We start from the raw sequence: 27,142 nt of genomic DNA, 5'->3' as shown, positions 1-27,142 counted from the left end.
TTTTATTTGATCCTGTAAGATTACAATGTGTACAGTAAATGTATGTGTAATATAGGACATGTCAAAGTATTAAAATTCTTTATCACGTATTTTCCTACACCTTTAGCTTACATTTTTACATCACTGATAATGAGTAACAATATATACAAATTTAATGGCATAAGTATTCTGCAACACTGTAAAACTCTTTTTCAATGAGATAGTCTTTAAGTTTCTTTGCAAAGTCATTGTGAAGTACACTATCTTGCAGGGTTTTGGGCAGACTTCTTAGTAGTCTTATACCAGAGTACTGGGGTCCTTTTTCTAGCATTGCCAGTTGGTGGGGTATGCTCCGTACTTCATTCTTCTTTCTTGTATTCTGGGTGTGTACACTAGCATTTGTAATCCAGTCCTCACTACCTTTTGCGATGTACATTATTGTTTTGTATATATACAACGATGAAAAAGTTAAGATACCTAAATTCTTGAAACAGTTTCTGCATGTTTCAGAGGTCTTTCTTCTTAAAATGGTCCTAATTGCTTTTTTTTGTAATGTGAACACTCGTTTTGTCTCTTGTTTGAGTTTCCCCACACAGTCACTCCATACTGTAAGTATGGTTCGAAAAGTCCATGATACACTGTACACAGAAGGTTCTTGTCTGAATACTGTGATAGTTGCATCATTAAGAATATGACAGAGCTCAGTTTCTTACAGACATTATTGTTTTTTCCATTTCAGTTCATTATCCACAAGAATACCTAAGAATCTAGCAGATTCTACTTCTTCCAGCCTTGTTCCATCAACCTCTAAATCCATATCTACAGCCTTTTCCTTGTTTTTAAACACTGCATACATAGTCTTTTTTAGATTTATAACCAGTTCATTTTCCAACAGCCATTGAGCTGTGACATTTGCAGATATGTATGCTCTTCTCTGAAGCTGTTCCACTACTAGTCAGTTAAGCTCAATATTGCAAAGGCATATTTTTATTTGATTATAATAATAATTTTCTGCTTTAGTCACTGAAAATACATATTATGCTGAAGCATAAAGAGAACATTTACTTGTGTGTTTAGAGATTTAAAGCTACTCTTGACCCTAATTAAAATTCTGTGTAGGTACAACATTGTTAATATTGATGCAATCACTGTTTTGCACAGTACTACAAAATTTGGTTACAAAATTAGTACTGTACCAGTAAATGAAATGTTATACACTCCTGGAAATGGAAAAAAGAACACATTGACACCGGTGTGTCAGACCCACCATACTTGCTCCGGACACTGCGAGAGGGCTGTACAAGAAATGATCACACGCACGGCACAGCGGACACACCAGGAACCGCGGTGTTGGCCGTCGAATGGCGCTAGCTGCGCAGCATTTGTGCACCGCCGCCGTCAGTGTCAGCCAGTTTGCCGTGGCATACGGAGCTCCATCGCAGTCTTTAACACTGGTAGCATGCCGCGACAGCGTGGACGTGAACCGTATGTGCAGTTGACGGACTTTGAGCGAGGGCGTACAGTGGGCATGCGGGAGGCCGGTTGGACGTACCGCCGAATTGCTCAACACGTGGGGCGTGAGGTCTCCACAGTACATCGATGTTGTCGCCAGTGGTCGGCGGAAGGTGCACGTGCCCGTCGACCTGGGACCGGACCGCAGAGATGCACGGATGCACGCCAAGACCGTAGGATCCTACGCAGTGCCGTAGGGGACCGCACCGCCACTTCCCAGCAAATTAGGGACACTGTTGCTCCTGGGGTATCGGCGAGGACCATTCGCAACCGTCTCCATGAAGCTGGGCTACGGTCCCGCACACCGTTAGGCCGTCTTCCGCTCACGCCCCAACATCGTGCAGCCCGCCTCCGGTGGTGTCGCGACAGGCGTGAATGGAGGGACGAATGGAGACGTGTCGTCTTCAGCGATGAGAATCGCTTCTGCCTTGGTGCCAATGATGATCGTATGCGTGTTTGGCGCCGTGCAGGTGAGCGCCACAATCAGGACTGCATACGACCGAGGCACACAGGGCCAACACCCGGCATCATGGTGTGGGGAGCGATCTCCTACACTGGCCGTACACCACTGGTGATCGTCGAGGGGACACTGAATAGTGCACGGTACATCCAAACCGTCATCGAACCCATCGTTCTACCATTCCTAGACCGGCAAGGGAACTTGCTGTTCCAACAGGACAATGCACGTCCGCATGTATCCCGTGCCACCCAACGTGCTCTAGAAGGTGTAAGTCAACTACCCTGGCCAGCAAGATCTCCGGATCTGTCCCCCATTGAGCATGTTTGGGACTGGATGAAGCGTCGTCTCACGCGGTCTGCACGTCCAGCGCGAACGCTGGTCCAACTGAGGCGCCAGGTGGAAATGGCATGGCAAGCCGTTCCACAGGACTACATCCAGCATCTCTACGATCGTCTTCATGGGAGAATAGCAGCCTGCATTGCTGCGAAAGGTGGATATACACTGTACTAGTGCCGACATTGTGCATGCTCTGTTGCCTGTGTCTATGTGCCTGTGGTTCTGTCAGTGTGATCATGTGATGTATCTGACCCCAGGAATGTGTCAATAAAGTTTCCCCTTCCTGGGACAATGAATTCACGGTGTTCTTATTTCAATTTCCAGGAGTGTATTTAAATAACCTGTGACCTAGCACAGTCTTAACACAAAGCAGAAGTACTGAGACAAAAACCTTAATTTCCAATGTACCTTTGGTGTATTCTAGATAGCATCCAAGTACTTTATACAAAAATTTAGATACAGTTCTGATTGGAATGTGATATGTGTTGCAGTTATGATAGTGTCTCCAGTTGTTGGATATCACAATTTTCCTTGTATTTTAATGCAAGATGACAGGAAATCTCACATATATTTATCAGATTTTTGTATAGAACCAGAAATGTGTCTCATAAGGAATTAATAATTGATTTTAAATTCACAAATGATTTTTGTGCACAGCAGATAGTTCTATTATTAACGTACTGGACATCGCCATACAATTTCTGCAAGATACCCATTTCCATACCCAACATTTGTGCACCGATATTTCTTTATCAGCATCAGTATAAGCCCTTTGGCTAAAGCTGTGCAACCATATTAACTCCTTTACAAATGAGAGAAGTTAGTTTCACCAACTTACCAGTAAGCTTTGGCTGACACTGGCTTTTGCCTACCAATTTGTCACCATTTTGAAAGTCTTGTAAGTGGTGTTTCCAACTTTGGTTTGTGGATACACCAACTTGCATGTATGGATAGCAATGGAGGATGCACATGTAAGTAATTCATGTCTGTCGAGTCCTGGTCTTATTCTTCAGCATAACAAAATGTAAAGAATAAGTATGACACTCAAATGTAAAGATTATTTTAAAAAATGTTAACAAGACTGGATTTTAAGCCATTATGAAAGAAGTTGCACATTTCTCAGAAGTCACTGAACATGTGAAAACAGAACACTGAAACTTGGATGGTAGGAAAAGCAAAAAATACAGAAAAGGGAAGAGGGAAAATTTGTCTCTTTCCTTAACCTCTTACCATACATTGAACAGATTGTCTGTATTGTAGCAGCACCACAGTTTAAGATAGTGAAGTTAGATTTGGTGCAGTATTTCGGAGCACACAAGTTACAGCTGGGTGCGGGCTGGATTGCAGTAAGTTACCCTGACCAGCGGTTACAAAGTGGAATGGAGGCCACAGGGGCCATGGAACCGCTGAAAAGCGTAAATGCAGCAGTTCACATGTCGCAAGCTATAGGACGAAGGGGCCCACTGGCGCAACCGTGGTGTGGGGGGTACGTGACACGGAGCGATGCGTTGGCGAAACAGAGCCGCGAAGCTGAGTATAAATAGGTGTGGTTTTCTAACGAGATTGATTCAAGTGTGGCAGCTCTCCTGAATGGCAGGGTGTGTCACACTACCGGTGACACACAGCAACAGATGGGGGACAGTGTCCCAGTCCACGGTGGGTCGTTGGTTCGACCCTCTGAAGCCGACGCAGGGTCCGCAGCAAGCCAGGGTGGGCCAATCTTTAGGTCGCTACTGCAGACAGTCGTCTCGGATCCCGGCACACGCCGGAGACTTACAAGCTCGAAGGAAGTGGAATTTTAATCAATGGAACTAAGTGTAACATTATAGGACCAACCTTCCACCTGCCAGCGTCAATTTCAGGAGTCACACAATTGAATGTTATGCAGCCACAGCTGCACTGGCCAGAAACCAATTTAGAGTTTTTGCCAAGGCAGAATCTGACTTTGTTAAATCAAACTCTGGAGCCAGGTCTGTTGAGATCCATAAATCAGTTAATTATAGAGCAAGAGGGGCGCATATCAGCCGAACAGCTTGTTCAACATGTCATGCAGTATGGGGAAAGGCAACGGCAAATAACGATCATTTTGAGCACCACTGTGCCAAGTGTCATCGCAGTCTTAACTTTATGTGTTGTTTACTTTCTGATCAGGCGGAGAGCTAATTCCAAAAGGGAACCAAGGGTAGTCCAAGCCCTAGAGAATTGGATACATCTACATCTACATTTATACTCCGCAAGCCACCCAACGGTGTGTGGCGGAGGGCACTTTACGTGCCACTGTCATTACCTCCCTTTCCTGTTCCAGTCGCGTATGGTTCGCGGGAAGAACGACTGTCTGAAAGCCCCCGTGCGCGCTCTAATCTCTCTAATTTTACATTCGTGATCTCCTCGGGAGGTATAAGTAGGGGGAAGCAATATATTCGATACCTCATCCAGAAACCCACCCTCTCGAAACCTGGCGAGCAAGCTACACCGTGAAGCAGAACACCTCTCTTGCAGAGTCTGCCACTTGAGTTTATTAAACATCTCTGTAACGCTATCACAGTTACCAAATAACCCTGTGATGAAACGCGCCGCTCTTCTTTGGATCTTCTTCTATCTCCTCCGTCAACCCGATCTGGTACGGATACCACACTGTTGAGCAATACTAAAGTATAGGTCGAACGAGTGTTTTGTAAGCCACCTCCTTTGTTGATGGACTACATTTTCTAAGCACTGTCCCAATGAATCTCAACCTGGTACCCGCCTTACCAACAATTAATTTTATATGATCATTCCACTTCAAATCGTTCCGCATGCATACTCCCAGATATTTTACAGAAGTAACTGCTACCAGTGTTTGCTCCACTATCATATAATCATACAATAAAGGATCCTTCTTTCTATGTATTCGCAATACATTACATTTGCCTATGTTAAGGGACAGTTGCCACTCCTTGCACCAAGTGCCTATCCGCTGCAGATCTTCCTGCATTTCGCTACAATTTTCTAACGCTGCAACTTCTCTGTATACTACAGCATCACCCGCGAAAAGCCGCATGGAACTTCAGACACTATCTACTAGGTCATTTATATATATTGTGAAAAGCAATGGTCCCATAACACTCCCCTGTGGCATGCCAGAGGTTACTTTAACGTCTGTAGACGTCTCTCCATTGATAACAACATGCTGTGTTCTGTTTGCTAAAAACTCTTCAATCCAGCCACACAGCTGGTCTGATATTCTGTAGGCTCTTACTTTATCAGGCGACAGTGCGGAACTGTTTCGAACGCCTTCCGGAAGTCAAGAAAAATAGCATATACCTGGGAGCCTGTATCTAATATTTTCTGGGTCTCATGAACAAATTAAGCGAGTTGGGTCTCACACGATCGCTGTTTCCGGAATCCATGTTGATTCCTATATAGTAGATTTTGGGTTTCCAAAAACGACATGATACTCGAGCAAAAAACATGTTCTAAAATTCTACAACAGATCGACGTCAGAGACATAGGTCTATAGTTTTGCGCATCTGCTCGACGACCCTTCTTGAAGACTGGGACTACCTGTGCTCTTTTTCCAATCATTTGGAACCCTCCGTTCCTCTAGAGACTTGCAGTACACGGCTGTCAGAAGGGGGGGCAAGTTCTTTTGCGTACTCTGTGTAGAATCGAATTGGTATCCCATCAGGTCCAGTGAACTTTCCTCTGTTGAGTGATTCCAGTTGCTTTTCTATTCCTTGGACACTTATTTCGATGTCAGCCATTTTTTCGTTTGTGCGAGGATTTAGAGAAGGAACTGCAGTGCGGTCTTCCTCTGTGAAACAGCTTTGGAAAAAGGTGTTTAGTATTTCAGCTTTACGCATGTCATCCTCTGTTTCAATGCCATCATCATCCCAGAGTGTCTGGATATGCTGTTTCGAGCCACTTACTGATGTAACGTAAGACCAGAGCTTCCTAGGATTTTCTGTCAAGTCGGTACATAGAATTTTACTTTCGAATTCACTGAACGCTTCACGCATAGCCCTCCTTACGCTAACTTTGACATCGTTTAGCTACTGTTTGTCTGAGAGGTTTTGGCTGCGTTTAAACTTGGAGTGAAGCTCTCTTTGCTTTCACAGTAGTTTCCTAACTTTGTTGTTGTACCACAGTGGATTTTTCCCGTCCCTCACGGTTTTACTCGGCATGTACCTGTCTAAGATGCATTTTACGATTGCCTTGAACTTTTTCCATAAACACTCAACATTGCCAGTGTCGGAACAGAAATTTTCGTTTTGATCTGTTAGGTAGTCTGAAATCTGCCTTCTATTACTCTTGCTAAACAGATAAACCTTCCTCCCTTTTTTTATATTCCTATTAACTTCCATATTCAGGGATGCTGCAACGGCCTTATGATCACTGATTCCCTGTTCTGCACATACAGAGTCAAAAAGTTCGGGTCTGTTTGTTATCAGTAGGTCCAAGATGTTATCTCCACGAGTCGGTTCTCTGTTTAATTGCTCGAGGTAATTTTCGGATATTGCACTCAGTATAAAGTCACTCGATGCTCTGTCCCTACCACCCGTCCTAAACATCTGAGTGTCCCAGTCTATATCTGGTAAATTGAAATCTCCACCTAAGACTATAACATGCTGAGAAAATTTATGTGAAATGTATTCCAAATTTTCTCTGTTGTTCTGCCACTAATGCTGCTGAGTCGGGAGGTCGGTAAAAGGAGCCAATTATTAACCTAGCTTGGTTGTTGAGTGTAACCTCCACCCATAATAATTCACAGGAACTATCCACTTCTACTTCACTACAGGATAACACTGTCTGTACCTTTGTAAAAATTTCGGCAGAATTTATCTCTGGCTTCAGCCAGCTTTCTGTACCTATAACGATTTCAGCTTCAGTGCTTTCTATCAGCACTTGAAGTTCCGGTAATTTACCAACGCAACTTCGACAGTTGACAATTACAATACCGAATGCTGCTTGGTCCCCGCATGTCCTGACTTTGCCCCGCACCCGTTGAGGCTGTTGCCCTTTCTGTACTTGCCCAAGGCCATCTAACCTAAAAAACTGCCCAGCCCACGCCACACAACCCCAGCTACCCGTGTAGCCGCTTGTTGCGTGTAGTGGACTCCTGACCTATCCAGCGGAACCCGAAATCCCGCCATCCTATGGCGCAAGTCGAGGAATCTGCAGCCCACATGGTTGCAGAACTGTCTCAGCCTCTGATTCAGACCCTCCACTCAGCTCCGTACCAAAGGTCCGCAGTCAGTCCTGTCGACGATGCTGCAGATGGTGAGCTCTGCTTTCATCCCGCTAGCGAGACTGGCAGTCTTCACCAAACCAGATAGCTGCCAGAAGCCAGAGAGGATTTCCTCTGATCCATAGTGACACACATCATTGGTGCCGACATGAGCGACCACCTGCAGATGGGTGCACCCTGTACCCTTCATGGCATTCGGAAGAACCCTTTCCACATCTGGAATGACTTCCCCCTGTATGCACACAGAGTGCACATTGGTTTTCTTCCCCTCTCTTGCTGCCATTTCCCTAAGGGGCCCCATTACGCGCCTGACGTTGGAGCTCCCAACTACCAGGAAGCCCACCCTCCGCGACTGCCCGGATCTTGGAGACTGAGGGGCAACCTCTGGAACAGGACAAGCAGCCATGTCAGGCCGAAGGGTGTGAGACATGTAGGTAAGGGGTTGATCAAGCAGTGGTCGTCCAGTAAGGAATTTTTACATTTTGTTTTATGTCATGGTTTTAAGGGGGCACTAGACGACATTTAAGTTTTCTAGTAGTAAGAAAGAATGTCATAAGTGCCAATCCAAACAAGCTTAAGAGTTAATTAAAGGATGACCTGGGAACCAGGTCTTTCCAAAGAGGGGAATAATGTAGCAGCACCACAGTTTAAGATAGGGAAGTTAGATTTGGTGCAGTATTTTGGAGCGCACAAGTTACAGCTGGGTGCGGGCTGGATTGCAGTAAGTTACACTGACCAGCGGTTGCGAAGTGGAATGGAGGCCACAGTGACCGTGGAACTGCTGAAAAGTGTAAGCGCAGCTATAGGACGCAAGCTATAGGACGAAGGGGCCCACTGGCGCAACCGTGGTGTTGAGCGTACATGACTCGGAGCGATGTGTTAGCGAAACAGTCGCGAAGCCGAGTATAAATAGGTGTGGTTTTCTAATGAGATTGATTCAAGTGTGGCAGCTCTCCTGGACGGCAGGGTATGTCACACTACCGGCGACACATGGCAACAGATGGAGCAACAGCATCCCAGTCCACGGTGGGTCGTTGGTTTGACCCTCTGAGGCCGATGCAGGATCCGCAACCAGCCAGGGTGGGCCACTCTTGTCACTACCATGGACAGTTGTCTCGGCTCCCGACACACGCCGGAGACTTACAAGGCAAGGGCCGCAGTTTCGGACACCAGAACGGGAGTGGTCATTGCTGCCGCATTCCCAGCTGCACCAGCGGAGGAAGAAGCAGCAGCATGGTCGCGGCTATGGCTCCCGGCGGAGCAGTGCGGAGTCAACGGGGACGGTGACCGCTGAGTCGGCTGTCAACACAGCCATCCTGACATAATTGGAACTCTGCAGCTGGCGTACAAGGCCGGCTTGACATAGTGCATTGCACAAGCCACTGGGGGTACTACCTCAGCAATGCAGGGCCTGTGACATGGACTGAGGTCTGTAGTGGAAAAAATAAATCATTTGAAAAGCTCGGACGAGTTTTAATATGGCACCTCCTGGCACCCATCCACTACAGTATTTTTGCTGCGGACTTGTCGCACAAGAAGAAGATGCATGATAAAAATGTTACAGCAAAGATGGGGTTTTGTTTAACCATATCAATGTCAATATAAAATTCTCATTATACTTGTATCTCACTGCTCTACTAAGGATAACAGTGGAAGGATACACAAAATAAGAAGTGATAGTAGGCATCTTTCATAAAACAGTGTACTCTAATACTTATTCACTTTGAGTTTGAGGTTGGCGCATATGAATATTTTCACATCAACATAATTGCTTCCATGTGCACAAAGTACATGAAATTCAGCAACATTAGAATTCATTTCTGCCTTGAATTTATAATAATATTTCATTTTCAACTTCAATTATTGCAGACTCCCATGATGCAGCTGAGGAAATAGAAGCACTGTGCCAACATTAAAAATGTAAAAACTGCAAGGCTAAAATGCATCTTATCACTGACTGCACAAAAATATTTATCTTCTCAACTCTTACTAAAAGTCCAGCTAAGACAATACTTTCAGTATAAATTGACTCGAATAATTTTCCATAATTCATTCAATCCTAGCTAAGAAAACCAAAAATTTATATGATTTTAGGATATATCTAGTTCTCTGTATATGTAATCTAGTTCTCTGAGTGTATCGGGTACTTCGGGTGTCTGTAAGTATCGAGTAGTCCAATTTGTGGTGAAAATAGGGTCATGGATCAGTTCCATTACAATGAATGAATGGACTTTATGTTCCTCCTCTCAGGTGCTAGTCACATGGAGGCATTGAAATCCTGCATTGCATTGAGTGTGGTTCTCCTGGATCCATTACTTACATATTTTCATGACAGTCATGCAATTCTGAACAATGTGAGCAGCAATATAACAGAATGATAAACCACAGTCTTGATAGGCCATGATCCTGCTGCTATCAAATTCCACCACCTGCTGGTATATATTTCTCCTCTTACACAAGGCATAATATGATTATCTTACACATAAACAACATTCAAATGTGATTTCACCATGAGAAACCCACTGTGTAATCTTCCCTTGTATGCAGACTATAGAATGCATTACTCCAAATTACTTTGTGTGGTTGTACTGAAATGCTGATCATTTGTGTGCCCAAGTACATAGTATAGTTCATGCCAATTTGGCATTTGTTGCTTGCTGCTTTCATTTAATGGCCAGCAGTGTGGATGGTACTTTAGATATAAAACAAAAATAAAAATGTAGATAAACACATTTGATAGCTATTGTAAAACACAGAATTCTATATGTTAGTATGAGTGAAAGGAAGAAGCTAAGCGGCTTCAATAATTTAAACACACACACACACACACACACACACACACACACACACACACACTCTCACTCTGCCAAATTAATGTGTTTTGATAATGACATAATAGCCTCAAGTTGGGATTTTAGACACAATACAATAGGTGAATGGTTGTGATGGTTGTACATAGTTAACATATGCAGTCTTAATCTTATTAAAATTCCTATTACATTGAAAAATTCCCAAACTGATTAATAATGTATGCCAGTCCAGTAGCAAAATGCAGACTATTTTAGGCAGTTCTTTTATAGACTGCACTATCAACAGTACTTCAAAACTTGCTTTACAGCTTCAACTTAAAAGTACATCTGTCCCAATTTCAACGCCTATGTGCTAAGTACAAGAAATAGCAGTATTGAGCAGTATGTTCTAGAAATAAATGTTTGCAGTCACAAAGTAAATGAAATGCCATATCAAAATATCCTGGATGTTCAGATGGATGGTGAAATAAAAATCAATGTGAATACAAACAAAGCGTGTGTACAATCTGTTCACTAACAGTTGTTTGGCAGAGTTTGCTGCCAATATCAATAAACTATTTGTACAATAACAGCAAAGCAATAAGAATATTGTGTTAAGTTGCAAACCTATTGATTATATAGACACAAATCACCAAACTAAAGATCCCCAAAATTCAAAACAAATCTAAGATGTTCCTTCATCTGTCAGTTTATCTACAAACGGTGCACATGTGTCAATTATGGAATTAAAAATTCGATTAATACTATTACAAATAGTTTTTATTGTAAGTACATGATGGTAATTATTTTTCTCGGAGTTAGCCATGTGTTTAATGGTTAGTGTAACATAAAGAAACAATTTATAAGCTGCCACTCTCTATTGCATTGACTAAATGATTCATCATTGTCTGCTGTAACTTACTATATACCTGTTGTTCCACATTTGTGTGTGTGTGTGTGTGTGTGTGTGTGTGTGTGTGTGTGTGTGTGTGTGTGTGTGTGTGTGTGTGTGTGTGTGTGTGTGTGTGACGGCTCACGACTGCATATAGGGAATTCTTTAGGGAATTCTTAGAAAGATGTTAAGTGAATGGTTTCTGATAGTTTCTGTATGTTGTAGTGGTAGTAGTAGTTTTATTCACCAGTAAATAACTTTACAGGGATGTTAGACTTTCCATGATATTACAGATTATGAACAAAAAATGTAATCCATGTATATAGTCATTTGCATACTTAATTTATAGTTCTAGTTTGGAAAGGTTAGGACATGTAGTTAGTCATGGTCTTATAGTAAGAACCATCTGGGCATTTGCCTGAGGTGTTTCAGGGAAGTTATAAAAAACCTATAGAGGATGGCCAGATAGGGATTAGAGCCTCCATCTTTCTGAATATAAGGGTCATCTGTCAACAATAGTGAAATCTCACTCAGATTATCCCAAGTGTTCCAACACAGTTTTGCTTACATCTTCTTGCAAGGAAATTGTTTCATAATGTAAAAAACTAGTGCTACACTACTCATTCATTTCTTAACACCCAATAACACATTACTCTCATTATCCTGTGGTATCAGAACCAAAACAAGTGACATCAGAACCATAAAAATGCTGTTCCTTTTCAGTTTGTGTATTGCATTCAGTGTCCCTCCATAATTAGTGAGGTGATGAGATCAGAAAAATGATAAGATGATCATATTATCCATTGCAGAGGTTTGATGTAAGATTGTTGAGAAGAAACTGTTAAAAGTGCAAAAGTTTGTAGTGAAATGATGACGTTGTTTTATTATCTTTTGCTTTTGTTAAAGTTTTTACCAAACCCCAACTCTGTGGTACCCTTTACTGTATAGAATGTATGGCTTACAGGTACTTTTCAGCTGTCGTTTAAAATAAGACTGTTTTAGTAGCCTCTTTAATCTCCTCAGACAGTTTATTGTACAACTTCATTCCCTTGAGGAAGATTGTGTTTGAGTTTTTTGTTTATTATTTATTGGCAAATGTAGTTCTAGTCTGGATCTTGTTCCACAGTCATACATAGAACAAATTTTGCAGTAATTATCAAAGTTCTTCTAATGTGCATAACTGATTACTAAATGTACTCACATGTAGTTAAAATACCCTACGTTTTGAACAGGTCTTTACAACAAGTGTGAGTGCAATTTTTGGTTATTATTTCATGGTCCTTTTCAGTAGTTTGAAATCTATATTCATATTTTATGCATATGTTTCCAAAAAGAGAAGTCTGTAGTTCAGAACTGTGTGTACATACAAATACATCTTCACCTTAGTGGGCACCACAGCCCGGCATTTATTAAATGGAGACAGCATTTTCCCACTTAGGCTGTAGTTGTTTACAGCCCTTCTTCATTCCACTCTCAATAAAAACTTAAAAAGTCAAAATTAGTTTTGGAACAAAGAAATGGTCTACATAAATACTGGATAATTTCAAAATGCTATCTTTATTTAATATGTATGAATAATATGCAACTAAAAAGCATTGGTCATTACACAGTTCTGAGAGGACTGTAAGGGTATGAAATGCTAAAGACATTCTGTTTGCTAGCATCTCTTCATTTTAGAAATGTGTCTGTTTTACATACTTGATTTAACAGTGCATTTTTTCCTTCTTCAGACTAGAATTTCTGAAGTTTTCCATTGTGTCCAATGTAACTTGATTGCATATTGAGTAACTGTAAACCTCCTTGAGTGTTCACTTACTTTCTCTGCAATGACTTTTCTTGATTTTTAATCACTGTAATGTTGTTGTCACCAGGAACAATAATTTGGTACCCATGACTATTGCTATTGGGAAAGTCATTGATGTTTATTAGGAACGTGCTGGTTGTAATGTGATACACTCCAGGACTCTTGCATTAATGTAATTTAGTTCTGATAAGTGTTTCACTAAAATTTTATGTTATTTCTGCTACTTGCATCCTATCTGCTATGTATGTTTGAAACTTGACACAATGTGCGAAAGAATTACCCTCCAAAATCTCTTCATAATATATGGCATACGGCTTCTGTACAATTTTGATAAAAACATTTACAATGAGCATTTCATGTAGTGTGATGGCAAAAAACTTCCTTACACTAAGAAATTATTTTCTAAAGTAGCAGTAATTAAAATTGTATATCCAAACTGTTCTGTTTTTGTCTTTACTGTGTGTTAACAGGCTAATGATGAAACATAGGATACAGACACAATAGGAGTTGTCTGATATGCCAGAAACATTGTATAATACAACTTCCTGTTCACTTTAGAAGTAACCCTACAGAAATGTAGTAAATTTTACTATACTCATGAAACAGTGTAGTGTAAGTTGAATATGACCTAAGAGAAATGTTATAACATTCTCAAGAAGAATTCAGTATACACACAATTATTCATTGCAATAAACAACCTGCTGCATGACAATACATGCCATTTAAATTGTGTAAATGACTGCCACATGACAATGGAGTACCATTTCCATTGTTATTGGCCAACCTATCCTGTTTAAGTTGAAAACAAACTCATTTTTCTGATGTTAGTCAGTGTGTGTCAACAGAGGAAAGTAAAAGAAGCCTGTAAAAGATATGATGGATAATCAAAAGAAACATGTGTTTACATTAAAACAAAAATTAGAATTACTTGACAAATTTGTGCAAGGGGAAACTGCTGCAAGACAGTGTGTTGATTATGATACTGCAGAATAAGAAGAAAATGTGGGATTGTTTTAGGAAATGAGATTCCAGTTCTAGACCATCTGTACAAAAAAGCATGAAGAGATCTACATTTGATGAATTAGGTGCTGCTCTGTTACAATGGTTAAGCCAAAAAACAAGCAGAAGGTGTCTCTTGGGTTAGAGATGGAATTTAAGGCCTCATCTGGATGGCTAACCAGATTCAAACATCATCATGGGATTTGTGAACTTATTGTATGATAAGAGCGGCTTAGTTCAAATGTTGTGGCAGCTGACTCCTTCTGGGAAAGTTTCCAGAAATTTGTGGAACAAAATAACTTTGCACCACACCAAATTCATAATGTAAATGAATCTGGTCTGTATTGGAAATATCTACCAATCAGAAACCTTGCTTTTATAAACAAAATTTCATGCTCCTGGATATAAGTCATCTAAAGAACACATTACAATTTTGTGCACCACTACTGTTTCTGGAAACCACAAAGTGAAACTACCAGTGACTGGAAAATCATAATAAATAAAAAACAACCATTCAAGGATATCACAGCTAATGATCTCCCTGTAAATTATTACAGCCAAAAGGGAGCATGGATGGATAGCGAAATTTTCAAAAACTGGTTCCACACACATTTCATACCACAAGTTTTGCAACTTCTATAGGAGAAAGGATTTCCACAGAAGCTTGCTCTCTTGCTTGGTAACACCGCTTCACATTCTGATGAGAAGATACTTGTATCTGATGATGGTCTCATCATAACTAAGTTTTTATGTCCTAATGTGACTGTCATTATACACCATTAGTAAAACAGCACTACTGGGCTGGTCTACTGAGAATACTAATTGATGAGGATGATTTGGTGGTATTCTGTAAGAAGTTGACAATTCTAGATGCAATGCATTGGATTTCCGATACCTGGCAAGAAGTTAACCCACATTCACTAATTCGTTCATGGAGGAAAATTCTTCCAGATGTAGAAGAAACTTGAATGAATGTCTGAAGATTAACACATGTGTATCTGGCTTCCAGTACATGAGTAATGCCAAAATTGACTGTTGCTTCCAAACAAAACAAAGAGGAGGGCAGTGAATGTGGAAATGGGGTTGAAGACAGTGACCCTGTCAGTAATTGTACCACATTGCAATGTGTTGATACTCTTCTAGATTACATGGGCCAGATCTGTGAGGATGGGACGTGAGTCATGCTTGGGTAGCTCAGTTGGTAGAGCACTTGCCCACGAAAGGCAAAGGTCCTGAGTTCGAGTCTTGGTCCGGCACACAGTTTTAATCTGTCAGGAAGTTTCAAAGAATACATGTTTGGAAATATCTCAATTATTCATGTTTTTTGATTATTTGTGCATCTTCTCCCTCACGTTACCCTGAGTAATCAGGTGTTATACTGCATCTTCAATAAATCTTTTTAAATAATCAAGGCCACTCTCTGATTATTGACTGTGTTTTTAATGAATAAATATATTATGATAAGGCCTCTAGGCTATTCATTAAATGTGATGGAACTCTTCTCAGTTTTCATGGAATTAGTTATAACATTATTACACAGAACTGTGAAGTTAAAAAACAGACAGATACAGATTTAGCATTTATCTTTAGGAGAAATACAGTATCTCGCAAAACAGTCAATAGAAACATAATAGTAGATGAGAACGTTTTTGGACCAGCGTGTTCCCCCATAGTCTATTGCCCACCCAATTTCTGTTTCCTGCCAGAACCAGTCACCTTTTTTTCCCCAAAAGCTAGGAGCGCTATTGTTTATTTTTATGCACTTGTGTTGGACATACTGGGAGTTGAGCCTCCTGAAAGTACGACTATCCCATCTGTCCCTGTATGAACTTGACAATTTTCTGTGTACAAGTTTCATGTTTATATACTGATAACACTAAATGTTGTATTGAATGGATGTAGTGTGAATGCAATTAGCTATTTCTTATTAATATGGGGTTAATTTAAACAAATGATGTTTAGTTAATCACACATTTGGCACCATACAAAGTAATGATGAAAATTGTCCCTGATTAAGGGTCTTGAGGAAAACAGACAAATTTTTGGGACTCTCATAAAGTATCTTTAGAATACTAAATGGTACTGCACTCTTTTGAGCTTGAGCACATGTTGAAATACTCCCTTTGAATGACGGGGTGGATTGAAGGAAAAGGGGGTGGGAGATGATTTCAGTTGTACTGTTTCTTCAAATGACTGCATTTTCTGTTTCTCTACTGTGGTAAACTTGGAACATGTGATTTGACTGCATATTTAATCAAAACTGTGTGTTTAGAAAAAAAGGCATGGCACACAACCAATCATAGATATTTTCAAAAACAAACTCATTGTGTTGGTTTTATTCAATAAAGTTGTATATTTTTACTACAAATGTAACTCTTATTAATGAAAACACTTTTACATTACTATTTGAAGTTATCTTTCTATAACAAAAAAAAAACTGAGTTTGCTGCAACATTGTTGTTCTAACTACAAAAACAATAAAAAACATGGCCGACAGCATATGTAGAATACTGTTTAGAGAACATACACAAGACTGCCACACGGAGCTATTATATGGTTATATGAGTAGTGTTTGTCCCCCAGGGACTGCTTGCTATCAGCGCCTCTGGTGGGGGCCCAGAGCAGCTGAACAGTGTGCTACTCAAATGGAAGCACCTGTCAACATGCATGACAGTAGTGGTGGTGGAGGTGCAGTAATGTGTGGGTTACTACAATTATACTTTATTTTCTGATACATGTTCAAAGGTTCACACTTCCCTCTTGGTAGCCATCAATATGTATTCAATAAAAATTAATAAAACTCATGGTTACCGGATGCAAGTCTTTCAAGTTGGTGCCTCTTGAGCAATTAGTGTGTCGATTTCACCACTTACTTTCTTGAGCAACTTCTAGTTTGATGTTACAAGGCAGGGTGTACTTCACTGCCAACTGTTCCATGGCCTAAAGATGTAAAGTGGTCACCAATAATGAACCTAGGACCTTTGTAATAATCAACAGTGTTTACTTCTAACACAAGAAGGTTTTCAATTTATACAGACCTTACCTGAGTCTGTTGGTGAGATTATTTAGTTCACAAAACATGACACATTTCTTCCTGGAGCACTGTATAATGTTGAGAGTTAACAGCATGTACATTTACTATTCATTATGAATAGAAAATAAAGCCTCCATTATGAGTCAGCCAGTGCCCAAATTGAACACAGTCACATAACAGTTTCATGAGGCATACAACGCAAAAAAAGCATTGATAATTTCTGGAGCTTCATGAGACATGCACTATTCCCTATCCTTAGAGTACAGGGCTTTTTCTTACATTTTCTTGAGCTCTAAAAATGGTGAGATATGTTTAGCAGAGGTGTGAATCTCTGCCCCAAATGTTGACTACTGTGGGATGAGGAGTAGTGCAAAGGGAATAAGGGAATACACCTTTCCTCCTTCATGCAGTGGTGCAGTCTATATATAATGCTGTTTGAACATGCCAGTGCAAAACAAAATGAAACACAGGATTCACCATTAATTAGCTGCACACTATCATATTGTTTTATCTCAAAGGCTGTCAGTAAATGGAAAAAGTATTAGCTGCTTGAATATTTTTTCCTGTTGAGGACTAGACACAGTGAATCCTGCAAGGCTGTCCATAAATCCGTAAAAGTATAGGGGGATGGAGATCTCTTACGAACAGCATGTTGCATCCCAGCTATGCTCAATAATATTCATGTCTGGGGAGTTTGGTGGCCAGCGGAAATGTTTGAACTCAGAAGAGTGTTTCTGGAACCACTCTGTAGCAATGCTGGACGTGTGGTGTGTCACATTGTCCTGCTGGAACTGCCCAAGTTCGTCTGAGTGCATAATGGATATGAATGGATGCAGGCGATCAGACAGGATGCTTACATACGTGTCACCTGTCAGAGTCATATCTAGACGTATCAGGGGTCCCATATCACTCCAGCTGCACACACCCCACACCCCACACCTCCACAAGCTTGAACAGTCCCCTGCTGACATGTAGGGTCCATGGATTCATGAGGTTTTCTCTATACCCATACACATACATCCGCTTGATACAATTTGAAATGAGACTTGTCCGACAAGGCAAAATGTTTCCAGTCATCAACAGTCCAATGTTAGTGTTTACAAGTCCAGGCAAAATATAAAGCTTTGGGTCATGCAGTCATCAAGGCTACACGAGTGGGCCTTCAGCTCCTAAAGCCCATGTAATTGATGTTTCACTGAATGGTTTGCATGCTGACACTTGGTGATGGCCCAACATTGAAATCTGCAGCAGTTTGTGGGAGGATTGCACTTCTGTCACATTGAATGATTCTCTTCAGTCATTGTTGGTCCCATTCTTGAAGGATCCTTTTTCTGGCTGCAGTGATGTTGGAGATTTGATGTTTCACCAGATTCTTGAAATTCATGGTACATTCGTGAAAAGGCCGTATGTGAAAATCCTCACTTTCTCGCTACCTCAGAGATGCTGTGTCCCATTGCTCATGAGCTGACTATAATACCATGTTAAAACTCACTTACATCTTGATAACCTGTCATTGTAGCAGCAGAAACTGATCTAACAACTGCGCTAGACACTTGTCATATATGGGTGTTGCCGACTGCAGCGCCATACTCTGCCTGTTTATGTATCTCTTTATTTGAATACGCACCCCTATACCAGTTTCTTTGGCACTTCAGTGTATTTTAACACACCAACAGGAAAGATCCCAAAGTTGCAAGCACAGCTAGAAACAGACAAAATGTAACTCTGCAACAAGAATAGCAAAATCTTTGTATCTGTATTCCCTAATAATTATTTACTGTCAAAAAATAATAATAGTGTACAAAATAGTTACTAACTGCTGTTAATTTACAGAAAGAAGATTCACTCTGTGACAGAATGTACACTGATTTGAAAAGACCTGGCATGTTAAAACTGTATGCTGGACTGGAATTCAAACCTGGGACCTTTGCCTTTCACTGGCAGATGAAACTGAGCTATCCAATAATGACTCATGACCCACACAGCTTTAGTTCTGCTAGTACCTATTAATTTATTTCACATGGCAATAATCCAAACATGAATAGATGTTACTGGTGGGACTGTCAATGACACTAATTAATTGCTTAAGTAATTCATGCATTATCATGTTCTGTAGCCTTCATCATGAAGGAAAACTTTCAGGGATGTGGAACAAGAGAAGGTATATACGAAGAAAGACAAACAGCTGAAACAAACTGCATTAACTAATATTCAGATGCTATATACAGTCTGTGCTTATTCAGGTAACATGTAATAAAGGCAAATTATCACAAAAGTATAGTTTTTAACCACATGGTTTTAGCATATTAGCTGATGAATAGTTGTGCTTAGATATTCAGCACTCAGTCACTGACCCTGCTGGAAGGTATCTGTAGGACTCAGTTAAAATATGACAGGAGGAAGTGTTTATGTCCCAAATGCATGTCTGAAAAATGATAGAGTAATACAAAAGTTACAACTCTCTTAAAAATTACTACTTACCCCATTATTCTAAATAACTCTTGTTTATCCTCTTGGCCTACTTCTTTCTTATCATTTATATGACTACATTGCTGTTATTTAAGAACAACAGGTGCCTGTATGTTGTACAAATAAAGGCCAGATTAAAATTAATGTTGGTACTTGGCATGCAGTTAACAGGAATCTATATAATTGGGTGATTTGTAGGAGGAATGGCTAATTTTTTTTATATTTCTTTTTCAATTTTTAGGTGTCCTTGATGATCTGACAGATAGAGCACTAGACTCTGACCCTTGACATGTGTTGGGGTCTTCCCCTTTCCATTCCCTTGAGGATAGTCCCAGGTCCACTCAGCCTGCTGTAGAAATGGGTACCGAGAATCCGTCCCGGGAGTAAAAGATGGCCGCAAGGAGGGCCTGCCACCCCTCCTACTCCTAGTGCTACTGTGAAAAGCGAGGCTGCTTTATACCTGCAGTCAGGCCAGGACTCTAGTCACAGGCTGGTGCCAAGGACTTTGAATTTTTAGGGGTTTGTAAGTTAATTTCTCTGTCCTATACATTACGGAAAAGTGAAAACAGTCTGTAATAAAAAGCCTGATGCTAAAATGATATTCGCACAACTTGTTGAATGAATAGTCAGAGAAATCAGGTATTTAAGAAACACATATGAAGAATGTACTGAGACATTTAGTAACAGTCTGCACTAGGAGAAATGGGAAAATGTTTACCTTGCAAACAATGTGTATTTAAACTTGAATACATTCTTAATTTTGTGTCTGGAACACTCTTTAATCATAATTCAACTGAACTGTATATGTGAGTAAAGTGTGAATAACATCATATATTAGAATACTTACGCCAGAGAGGATGAAATGTAGATGAAACATCAGGTATCAGAAATTGTACAGTATCATAATGCTGCAAGTAGCATTGTGAAATCTTAAATTATTTGGGCAAATAGAACAGAAGAATGTATTATATATGTGGCAAAAGGAAGAGAGGTCTAGAAAAAGAAGTAAAAGGAAGGACTGAGAAAAAAAAAGAAAAAAGATAAGCACTATTTTGAAGGGACTGAAATGCAGACGTGTACTGCTGACAGCTGGAATGGACAGAGTGAAGAATGGACTACATTTTTTCTATTTTACTTCCAGCTCCAGGAATCTATTTTCCTCAGGGCTCCATGTTTATGATTAATTTGTCAGACTTTCTGTTGTTTGCATCATCAGATCCATCATATTTGTTCAATGTACTGATTTTATTGATCACTATTCATGTTCGAATCTTTCATATTCGATTCCTTGCACACACAGTTCATATAAATTATTTTGCTTGCTTAAACATTGTAAGCTGCTGTTTATATTTCTGGGACAGTAAATGTAAAATTATTTTTATTATTTACAGAAAGGGCTGTAGAGTGTATTAGACGTATTGGACCAGCAGTTTTCAATGGTGGATTCAGTACATTCCTTGCATTTTCATTGCTGGGAATTAGTGACTCTTACCTCTTCACAACATTTTTTAAGGTATGTTCTTCCGAAAACTATCAAAAATGTGCTTCTAATTTACACAGCTGAAATTTGGTTATGATGTTGGCAGATAAAAACCACTGGAAGAATTAAAAGCAGTACATCATGCAAAATGTAGGTTTATGTGATTATAAATGCAATAATTTTTATATGTTGCACTACTATAAATCCAATGTTTCACAATCTCCATGTCTTCTCAGAAACTCATTTCCATAAGCTGACAATTATTTCACATTGCATTTATTATATCATTTTGAATACAGACAGCACTTTTCACTTATGATAAACCAAACAACTGATCTCTGGTATGCTTAAATATGATTTGTTTTGAGTCATTTGGTGTTCCAGAGACCCATGACCAAACTAATTTACAATGACATAGCAGGCATCAAGCTTTTACAATAAATATGTACAAGATATTTTAAAGGGAAATAGATGTTAACAATGCAATTCATACACAGTTACATGTATCAAGTAATAAATGCACTTATATACCAGATGTACAAGTATGAAACAGGAATTTGGTTGCAATAATTACACTCTGTTGTTTGAAACTGATACACAATATTTTATTCAAAATAATCTCCACTGCTATTTATAAATTTCTCCCACCTTTCTGGCAGGCTATGAGTGCTATGCGAAAAAAAACAGTTCTTGTTTTGAAGCGAACCAGTCAACAAGCCATTTTCATACATTTTCATATGAATTGAAGCATCGTTCAGCAAGAGTATGTCCTAGTGTTGCAAATATATGATAATCAGACAGAGCCAAGTCTGGATAATAAGCCGCATGCCCTAGTATTTCCCAACTGAAAGCCTCGATTGTTTCTCTGACCCATTTCGATGTGTGTGATGGGGTGTTATCATGGAGCAATATGACTTTGTGTTGCCTTTTTCCATATTCAGATTATTTTTCATGTAATGCTCAATTCAAATCAATCATCTGCTGTTGGTAGCAATCAGTGTTACAGGTTTCACCATGTTTTAGGAACTCATAATAGATGATACCCCTCTGATCACACTGAACACAGAGCATTGTCTTCTTTGCAAAGCAATTTGGTCTTGCAATGGATGTTGATGGTTTGCCTGGATTCACCCATGATTTACAATGCTTGGAATTCTCAAACTATATTCATTTTAAATCACCTGTCACTATTTGATTGAAAACGACTTTCTTCTGTATCTGGTGAGTAGTATTTCACAATAGTCTTTCAATTTGCTTGATGTCTTTCATTCAGTTCATGCAGAACCCATTTTCCCACTTTCTGCACCTTTCCCATAGCTTTCAACCGAAGAGAAACGGCTCTCTGCATCACATTCAATTGTTTCGCAAGTTCCCGTTGAGTTTGAGTACCATGTTCAAGCTATAACCCTTGCAATTCGTTGCCTTCAAACTTTTTCAGCGGTTTCCCATGCTCATGATTTCTCACGTCAAAATCACCATTTTTGAAGTTTTTGAACCATTCGAAACACTGTGCTTTTCCAAGAGCATGTTCACCGAAAGCTTTGACAAGCATTTGGTACAATTCTGCAGCAGTTTTCTTCAATGATAACAGAAAACCAATGCGGTCCGTAAATTGTAGTTCGTAGGCATAAAACTTGACACATTTAAGGGTTTGAAACAGATACTCATGTATGGAACTTGGGTTACTATATATTGACAGTCGTCATCAGCCATTACAGGAAGCAGATGGTGTTACAGACACAGTCTCACGGGCCCTGCATTGATGGCTAGCTCCATCTGTAGGGAAATTCCAGTTTCATACTTCTATACCTGGTTACACTTTCACATAATTCAGGTTTGTATAATGGTTTACAGTGCATCAAACTATAATTCACATAGAATATACAGTATCATAAAATTACTATATGGAACAGAATCATATTTCTCAAGGGTTACATTTAACCAGTCTTTTTTTAAATTTATTTGCCTCAATAATACTAGATTTATTATTGGCAAGAAGAGCATTGTATGTGTTTGTTCTGGAGTACGTTATTCTCCCTTAGAAACTACAGCTAAAATTATCTAATTGTTTGGTGATATAACTTTTGATGACAACAACTTACAAACAGAAAACCCTCTGGTAAACGATGAGAAACTGTGTACCTAATTTTTGATCATGTATGTAATTAACTGCCACACCAAATTAATAATGATTGATGATATGGATCCTCTGCAATAAAAGATGATGTTGATTTAGTTAGTTTATTAATCTTGAAAAAAGAGAACATGCCTAACTATGTCCTTCTCATTCATACTGATATACTTCAGAAAGGCAGGTCCATTTGTTCCAGAAATGCCACAGTCCATTAACATGAGTTCAGTAAAAATCTGATTATAAGTGTAGTTACCTCATATACAAATTATTCAGAGTGCCAGTGACCCTGCTAACAATGGGTATTCACATAAATCATACACATCAACATCTGGTCCATAATTTTAGTTCTGTTCTACAGCAATTTTTACACACCTCCTTAAATACTTTCCACTCTAACTTCACATGTCCATTTCTCACAACTACTTCCACCACCATTACTGACTCTGCATGCTCATTACTGCTAGCATTGTTGGTGTAATGTGGCAATTCACCAAGAGATGCCAAAAACAAACAGTAAAAATACTGGAAGGTAAGGTTCACTGGTTAGTGTGTCCTGCTGGGTCGATCTTACATTAGTGAACCCTTTTCTAGCTTAAGATAAGGCTTTTTTGCTCCCGATACCTTGTTAGGAATAACTGGAACAATTTTAGACATTCAACTTATTTAACTGTTATGCTTTGTCAGTTTTTTGTTGTTGTTATTATCCCATTTTATTTCCATTAAGACTACTTTAAAACTGTGAGATACTCAAATAAATTATGGTATACATGTGGAATAATGGAATTCAGCTACCAAATAAGCTAGAAATTTTTAGGCGTATTTCAGTATTTCATAAGCTTTCATAGCTGTACAATATTGTTTCAGTAGGAATAATTAGAATCACATGTGCTTCAACCTTCTAGCACAACAAGTGCATGTGGCCATGAGGACCAGAATATTTGTAGTCTTAGAATACTACTATACATCAGCCACTTAAAAGAGGTGATGGGCTCTTTTGTAATGAAAGCAGAGACATAAATGTTCCAGATCAGACCACAAACCAGTGGAGTGTTAACTGATTTCCCTGCCAAATAATTAAGTATGAAAAGAAAAGAACAAATCACATCCCAACTTACTGTTTTTGATGACTAATGTGGTAGATCAATGCTGATTACACAAACTTAAAGACAGTGGAATAATTAAATGTCATATTTTCGTTACATAAACTTGATTTAAATAATGACGAGTCCAGTTGTATATGTTTTGCAACATTCAGATAACCCTAAATTGTTTTCAGTGCCTCAAAATTAATTTCACATAATGATGGACACCCTATTTGATGATAATCTAAAAACACAAGGGCTGTTCTTGCAGATCAAGTTAAAATTTTCAAAAAGAATTAAATGTACACCAGATGTATGTTATATCTTATGGTGGAGAAAAATCATTATTGATTGTGTTCCTCATTGAAAACTGTGGGAAGTCTTAACATTTATGTACATTTCCATAATCTGCAAAATTTTGAAAGAATAATTAGATGTGTAATTTGAGGAAGCCTTTTGTTTTACAGTTGTTTGCTGGTGTTGTTGCATATGGATTGTTTCATGGCCTGATTTTCCTGCCTGTTATTCTGAGTATTTGTGGTCCACAAGACAAAAAGAGTACCAAGCTACAGGCAGATGCAACAAATGGAATTAATCGTTTCGCAAAACTTCTGACTGCAGGTAAGTCTTGGTCCGTGTGAATCAACAAAAAATGTAAAAAAATAAATAAATTCAAAAGGAATCATGCCGCCAATGAATATTTAAAGTTGAGCAACCAAATTCATGTATGCTACTGAGTTAAAACATTGTGACTACCTGCTTAGCAGCATATTGGTCCACCTTTGGAATGCAATACAGCAGAAATTCTTTGTGGCATGGATTCAACAAATCCTTTGTAGATTCCTGGGGGTATACAGCACCATATATTTCTATGCAAATGTCATACAATTTCTGTAAATTAGAGGCTGGTGGTTTGTGGATGTGGAACTAACACTTGATGGTATCCCTGATGCAGTCCATTTGGTTCAGATCATGCAAATTTGGTGGCGAAGTGATCAACATGAGTTCACTATAATTCTCCTCAAACCACTGTAGTATGATTCTGGCCTTGAATCACAGCCAGTTATCCTGCTGACAGACATCTTTTCCGTCAGGGAAGAGATGACCGTTTAAAGGGATGCAGGTGGTTGGTAATAAAGTTCGTGTAATCCACAGCTGTCATGGAGCCTTTGATTACTACCATAGATCCCATAGAAGCTCAGGTGAATGTCCCTTATACTGGTACTGCTGCAACAGGACTGTATCTGTGGCATGGTACATGTTTCGAGCAGACATTTGCCTGGATGATGGCATATCTGGATGTGACCATCAATCTTATTAAACAAGAATCGAGGTTCATATGACAAGGGAACACTTTTCCATTGATCTATGGTCCAATCTTCAAGATCTCATATCCTTTTCAATGGAATTTGATGGTATCATTGGGTCAGCATTAAAACTAAAATTATAAATCGTGTAAAATGTCTCATGTCACTAACAGCAGAAAAGAAACTTCATTTAATGAGCATAAACTGCATGAAGGTGTACTTTCAAGGAATGCTGAAAATGTACACACTCTCTCTCTCTCTCTCTCTCTCTCTCTCTCTCTCTCTCTCTCTCTCTCTCTCTCTCTCTCTCTCTCTCTCTCTCTCAGCCAGTAATTCTGGGAGATATTCAACTGTCTCTTCTGAACTGAAACCAAAAATTTTTGTGTTTCATCGAAATGATATCAATAGTAAACTCATAAGCATCACAGCGTTAAAAAATGTATAATTTTTCTTTGTGACCGTTACTCACTTTGAGGGTTTATGTTGTAAACTGGGTACGTATCATCTCCGTAAACATAATATTACCATGTTGAAAGTATATTTGCATTGTAACAATGCCATTGTAATGTAAAATATGTATTTCACGGTCTTTCATGATCTGGGTGAAGGAGACACAGCATTTCTGTTCCAACCCAAGAACACTGTAATTTATTGCTTGAACAGTATACACACATGGAAGACAAGATACAATATAATAGCAATACACAAGTGAGTGGTGGAGCCTTGTGCTCATTAGTCCCAACAGGGAGTGCAGCTGGCAGGCCACACATGCAATTGCTGTTGTATTAGAAGGCTGCGTGGCCTCTAATAGCCATATCAAGAACAAACTTCATGTGCAAACTGTGAAGTGACACACGCACATAATTGGTAGTTATAGCAAATTCACAGTGACTTGCAGTTATTCCCCTAATATTACACATTGTTACCACATTGGTAGCCAATGCAGTAATTACAAGCTTTACAATAAATTATTATCACTCTACCTCCCAGCAGATATGGGAGAGTGGAATACATTATTTGTCATGTACTGGATTTTTATAAATTGTCCTTTAAGTCTCCTATAGCACAAAGTGAAAGACTGAATGGGAAATCATATTCATATATGTACCACTTCCATGTAACAAAACCAAAAATATAGAACCAGATGATTTTTCTTTACCATATATGTGGGGTGAAAGAATGACAATAATTTATTTAATTTATTGTGACTTTGGTAATTACTACATTTGTAACCAACTTATTAACGTATAAACAATACCCAATACTACCTGCTGTTATGTTAGTGGACAGTGTAATGCTGTTTTTGACTTGACACTGCTGTACATGTGCAGCTTTCTTGTTGCTTTGACATTGTATATGGCAGTTGGTTGTCAGTCAGTCTTGCAGCAAATAATGTGGTTGTTGATCTGCCATGCAGTAACATTGTTTCAGTAAAACTGAATTTTATTACTGGTGCCATAACAGCTATGGGGTTGTCTATGGAGTGGAAATATGATGAAGAAACTGGAGTGGTTACTAAAGAGGGGGAAGAGGAATATGTTTTTGTAGAGAAAACTGATAAAGAAATGAGCATTTTATGTCAAATGACATTGTCACAGTTCTGCTGAGCTGCAGACAGGCATGTACGAAAGACAATCA

At 39.3% G+C, this 27,142-nt stretch overlaps 1 protein-coding gene across 1 annotated transcript in view; it reads left to right on the top strand.

Moving 5' to 3' along the window:
* The window catches only part of LOC126248348 (patched domain-containing protein 3-like), a 700,291-nt gene that overhangs the window by 658,756 nt on the left and 14,393 nt on the right, over positions 1 to 27,142 (top strand). The window contains exons 16-17 of the mRNA XM_049949258.1: positions 20,893 to 21,014; positions 24,665 to 24,818. Of these exons, the coding sequence (XP_049805215.1) occupies positions 20,893 to 21,014; positions 24,665 to 24,818 (276 nt within the window). The remainder of the gene's footprint in view (positions 1 to 20,892; positions 21,015 to 24,664; positions 24,819 to 27,142) is intronic.

This window comes from Schistocerca nitens, chromosome 3 (genome assembly GCF_023898315.1).
Source record: "Schistocerca nitens isolate TAMUIC-IGC-003100 chromosome 3, iqSchNite1.1, whole genome shotgun sequence".
Taxonomy (NCBI): Eukaryota; Metazoa; Arthropoda; class Insecta; order Orthoptera; family Acrididae; genus Schistocerca; species Schistocerca nitens.
This window is presented reverse-complemented; position numbering and strand designations above follow the sequence as displayed.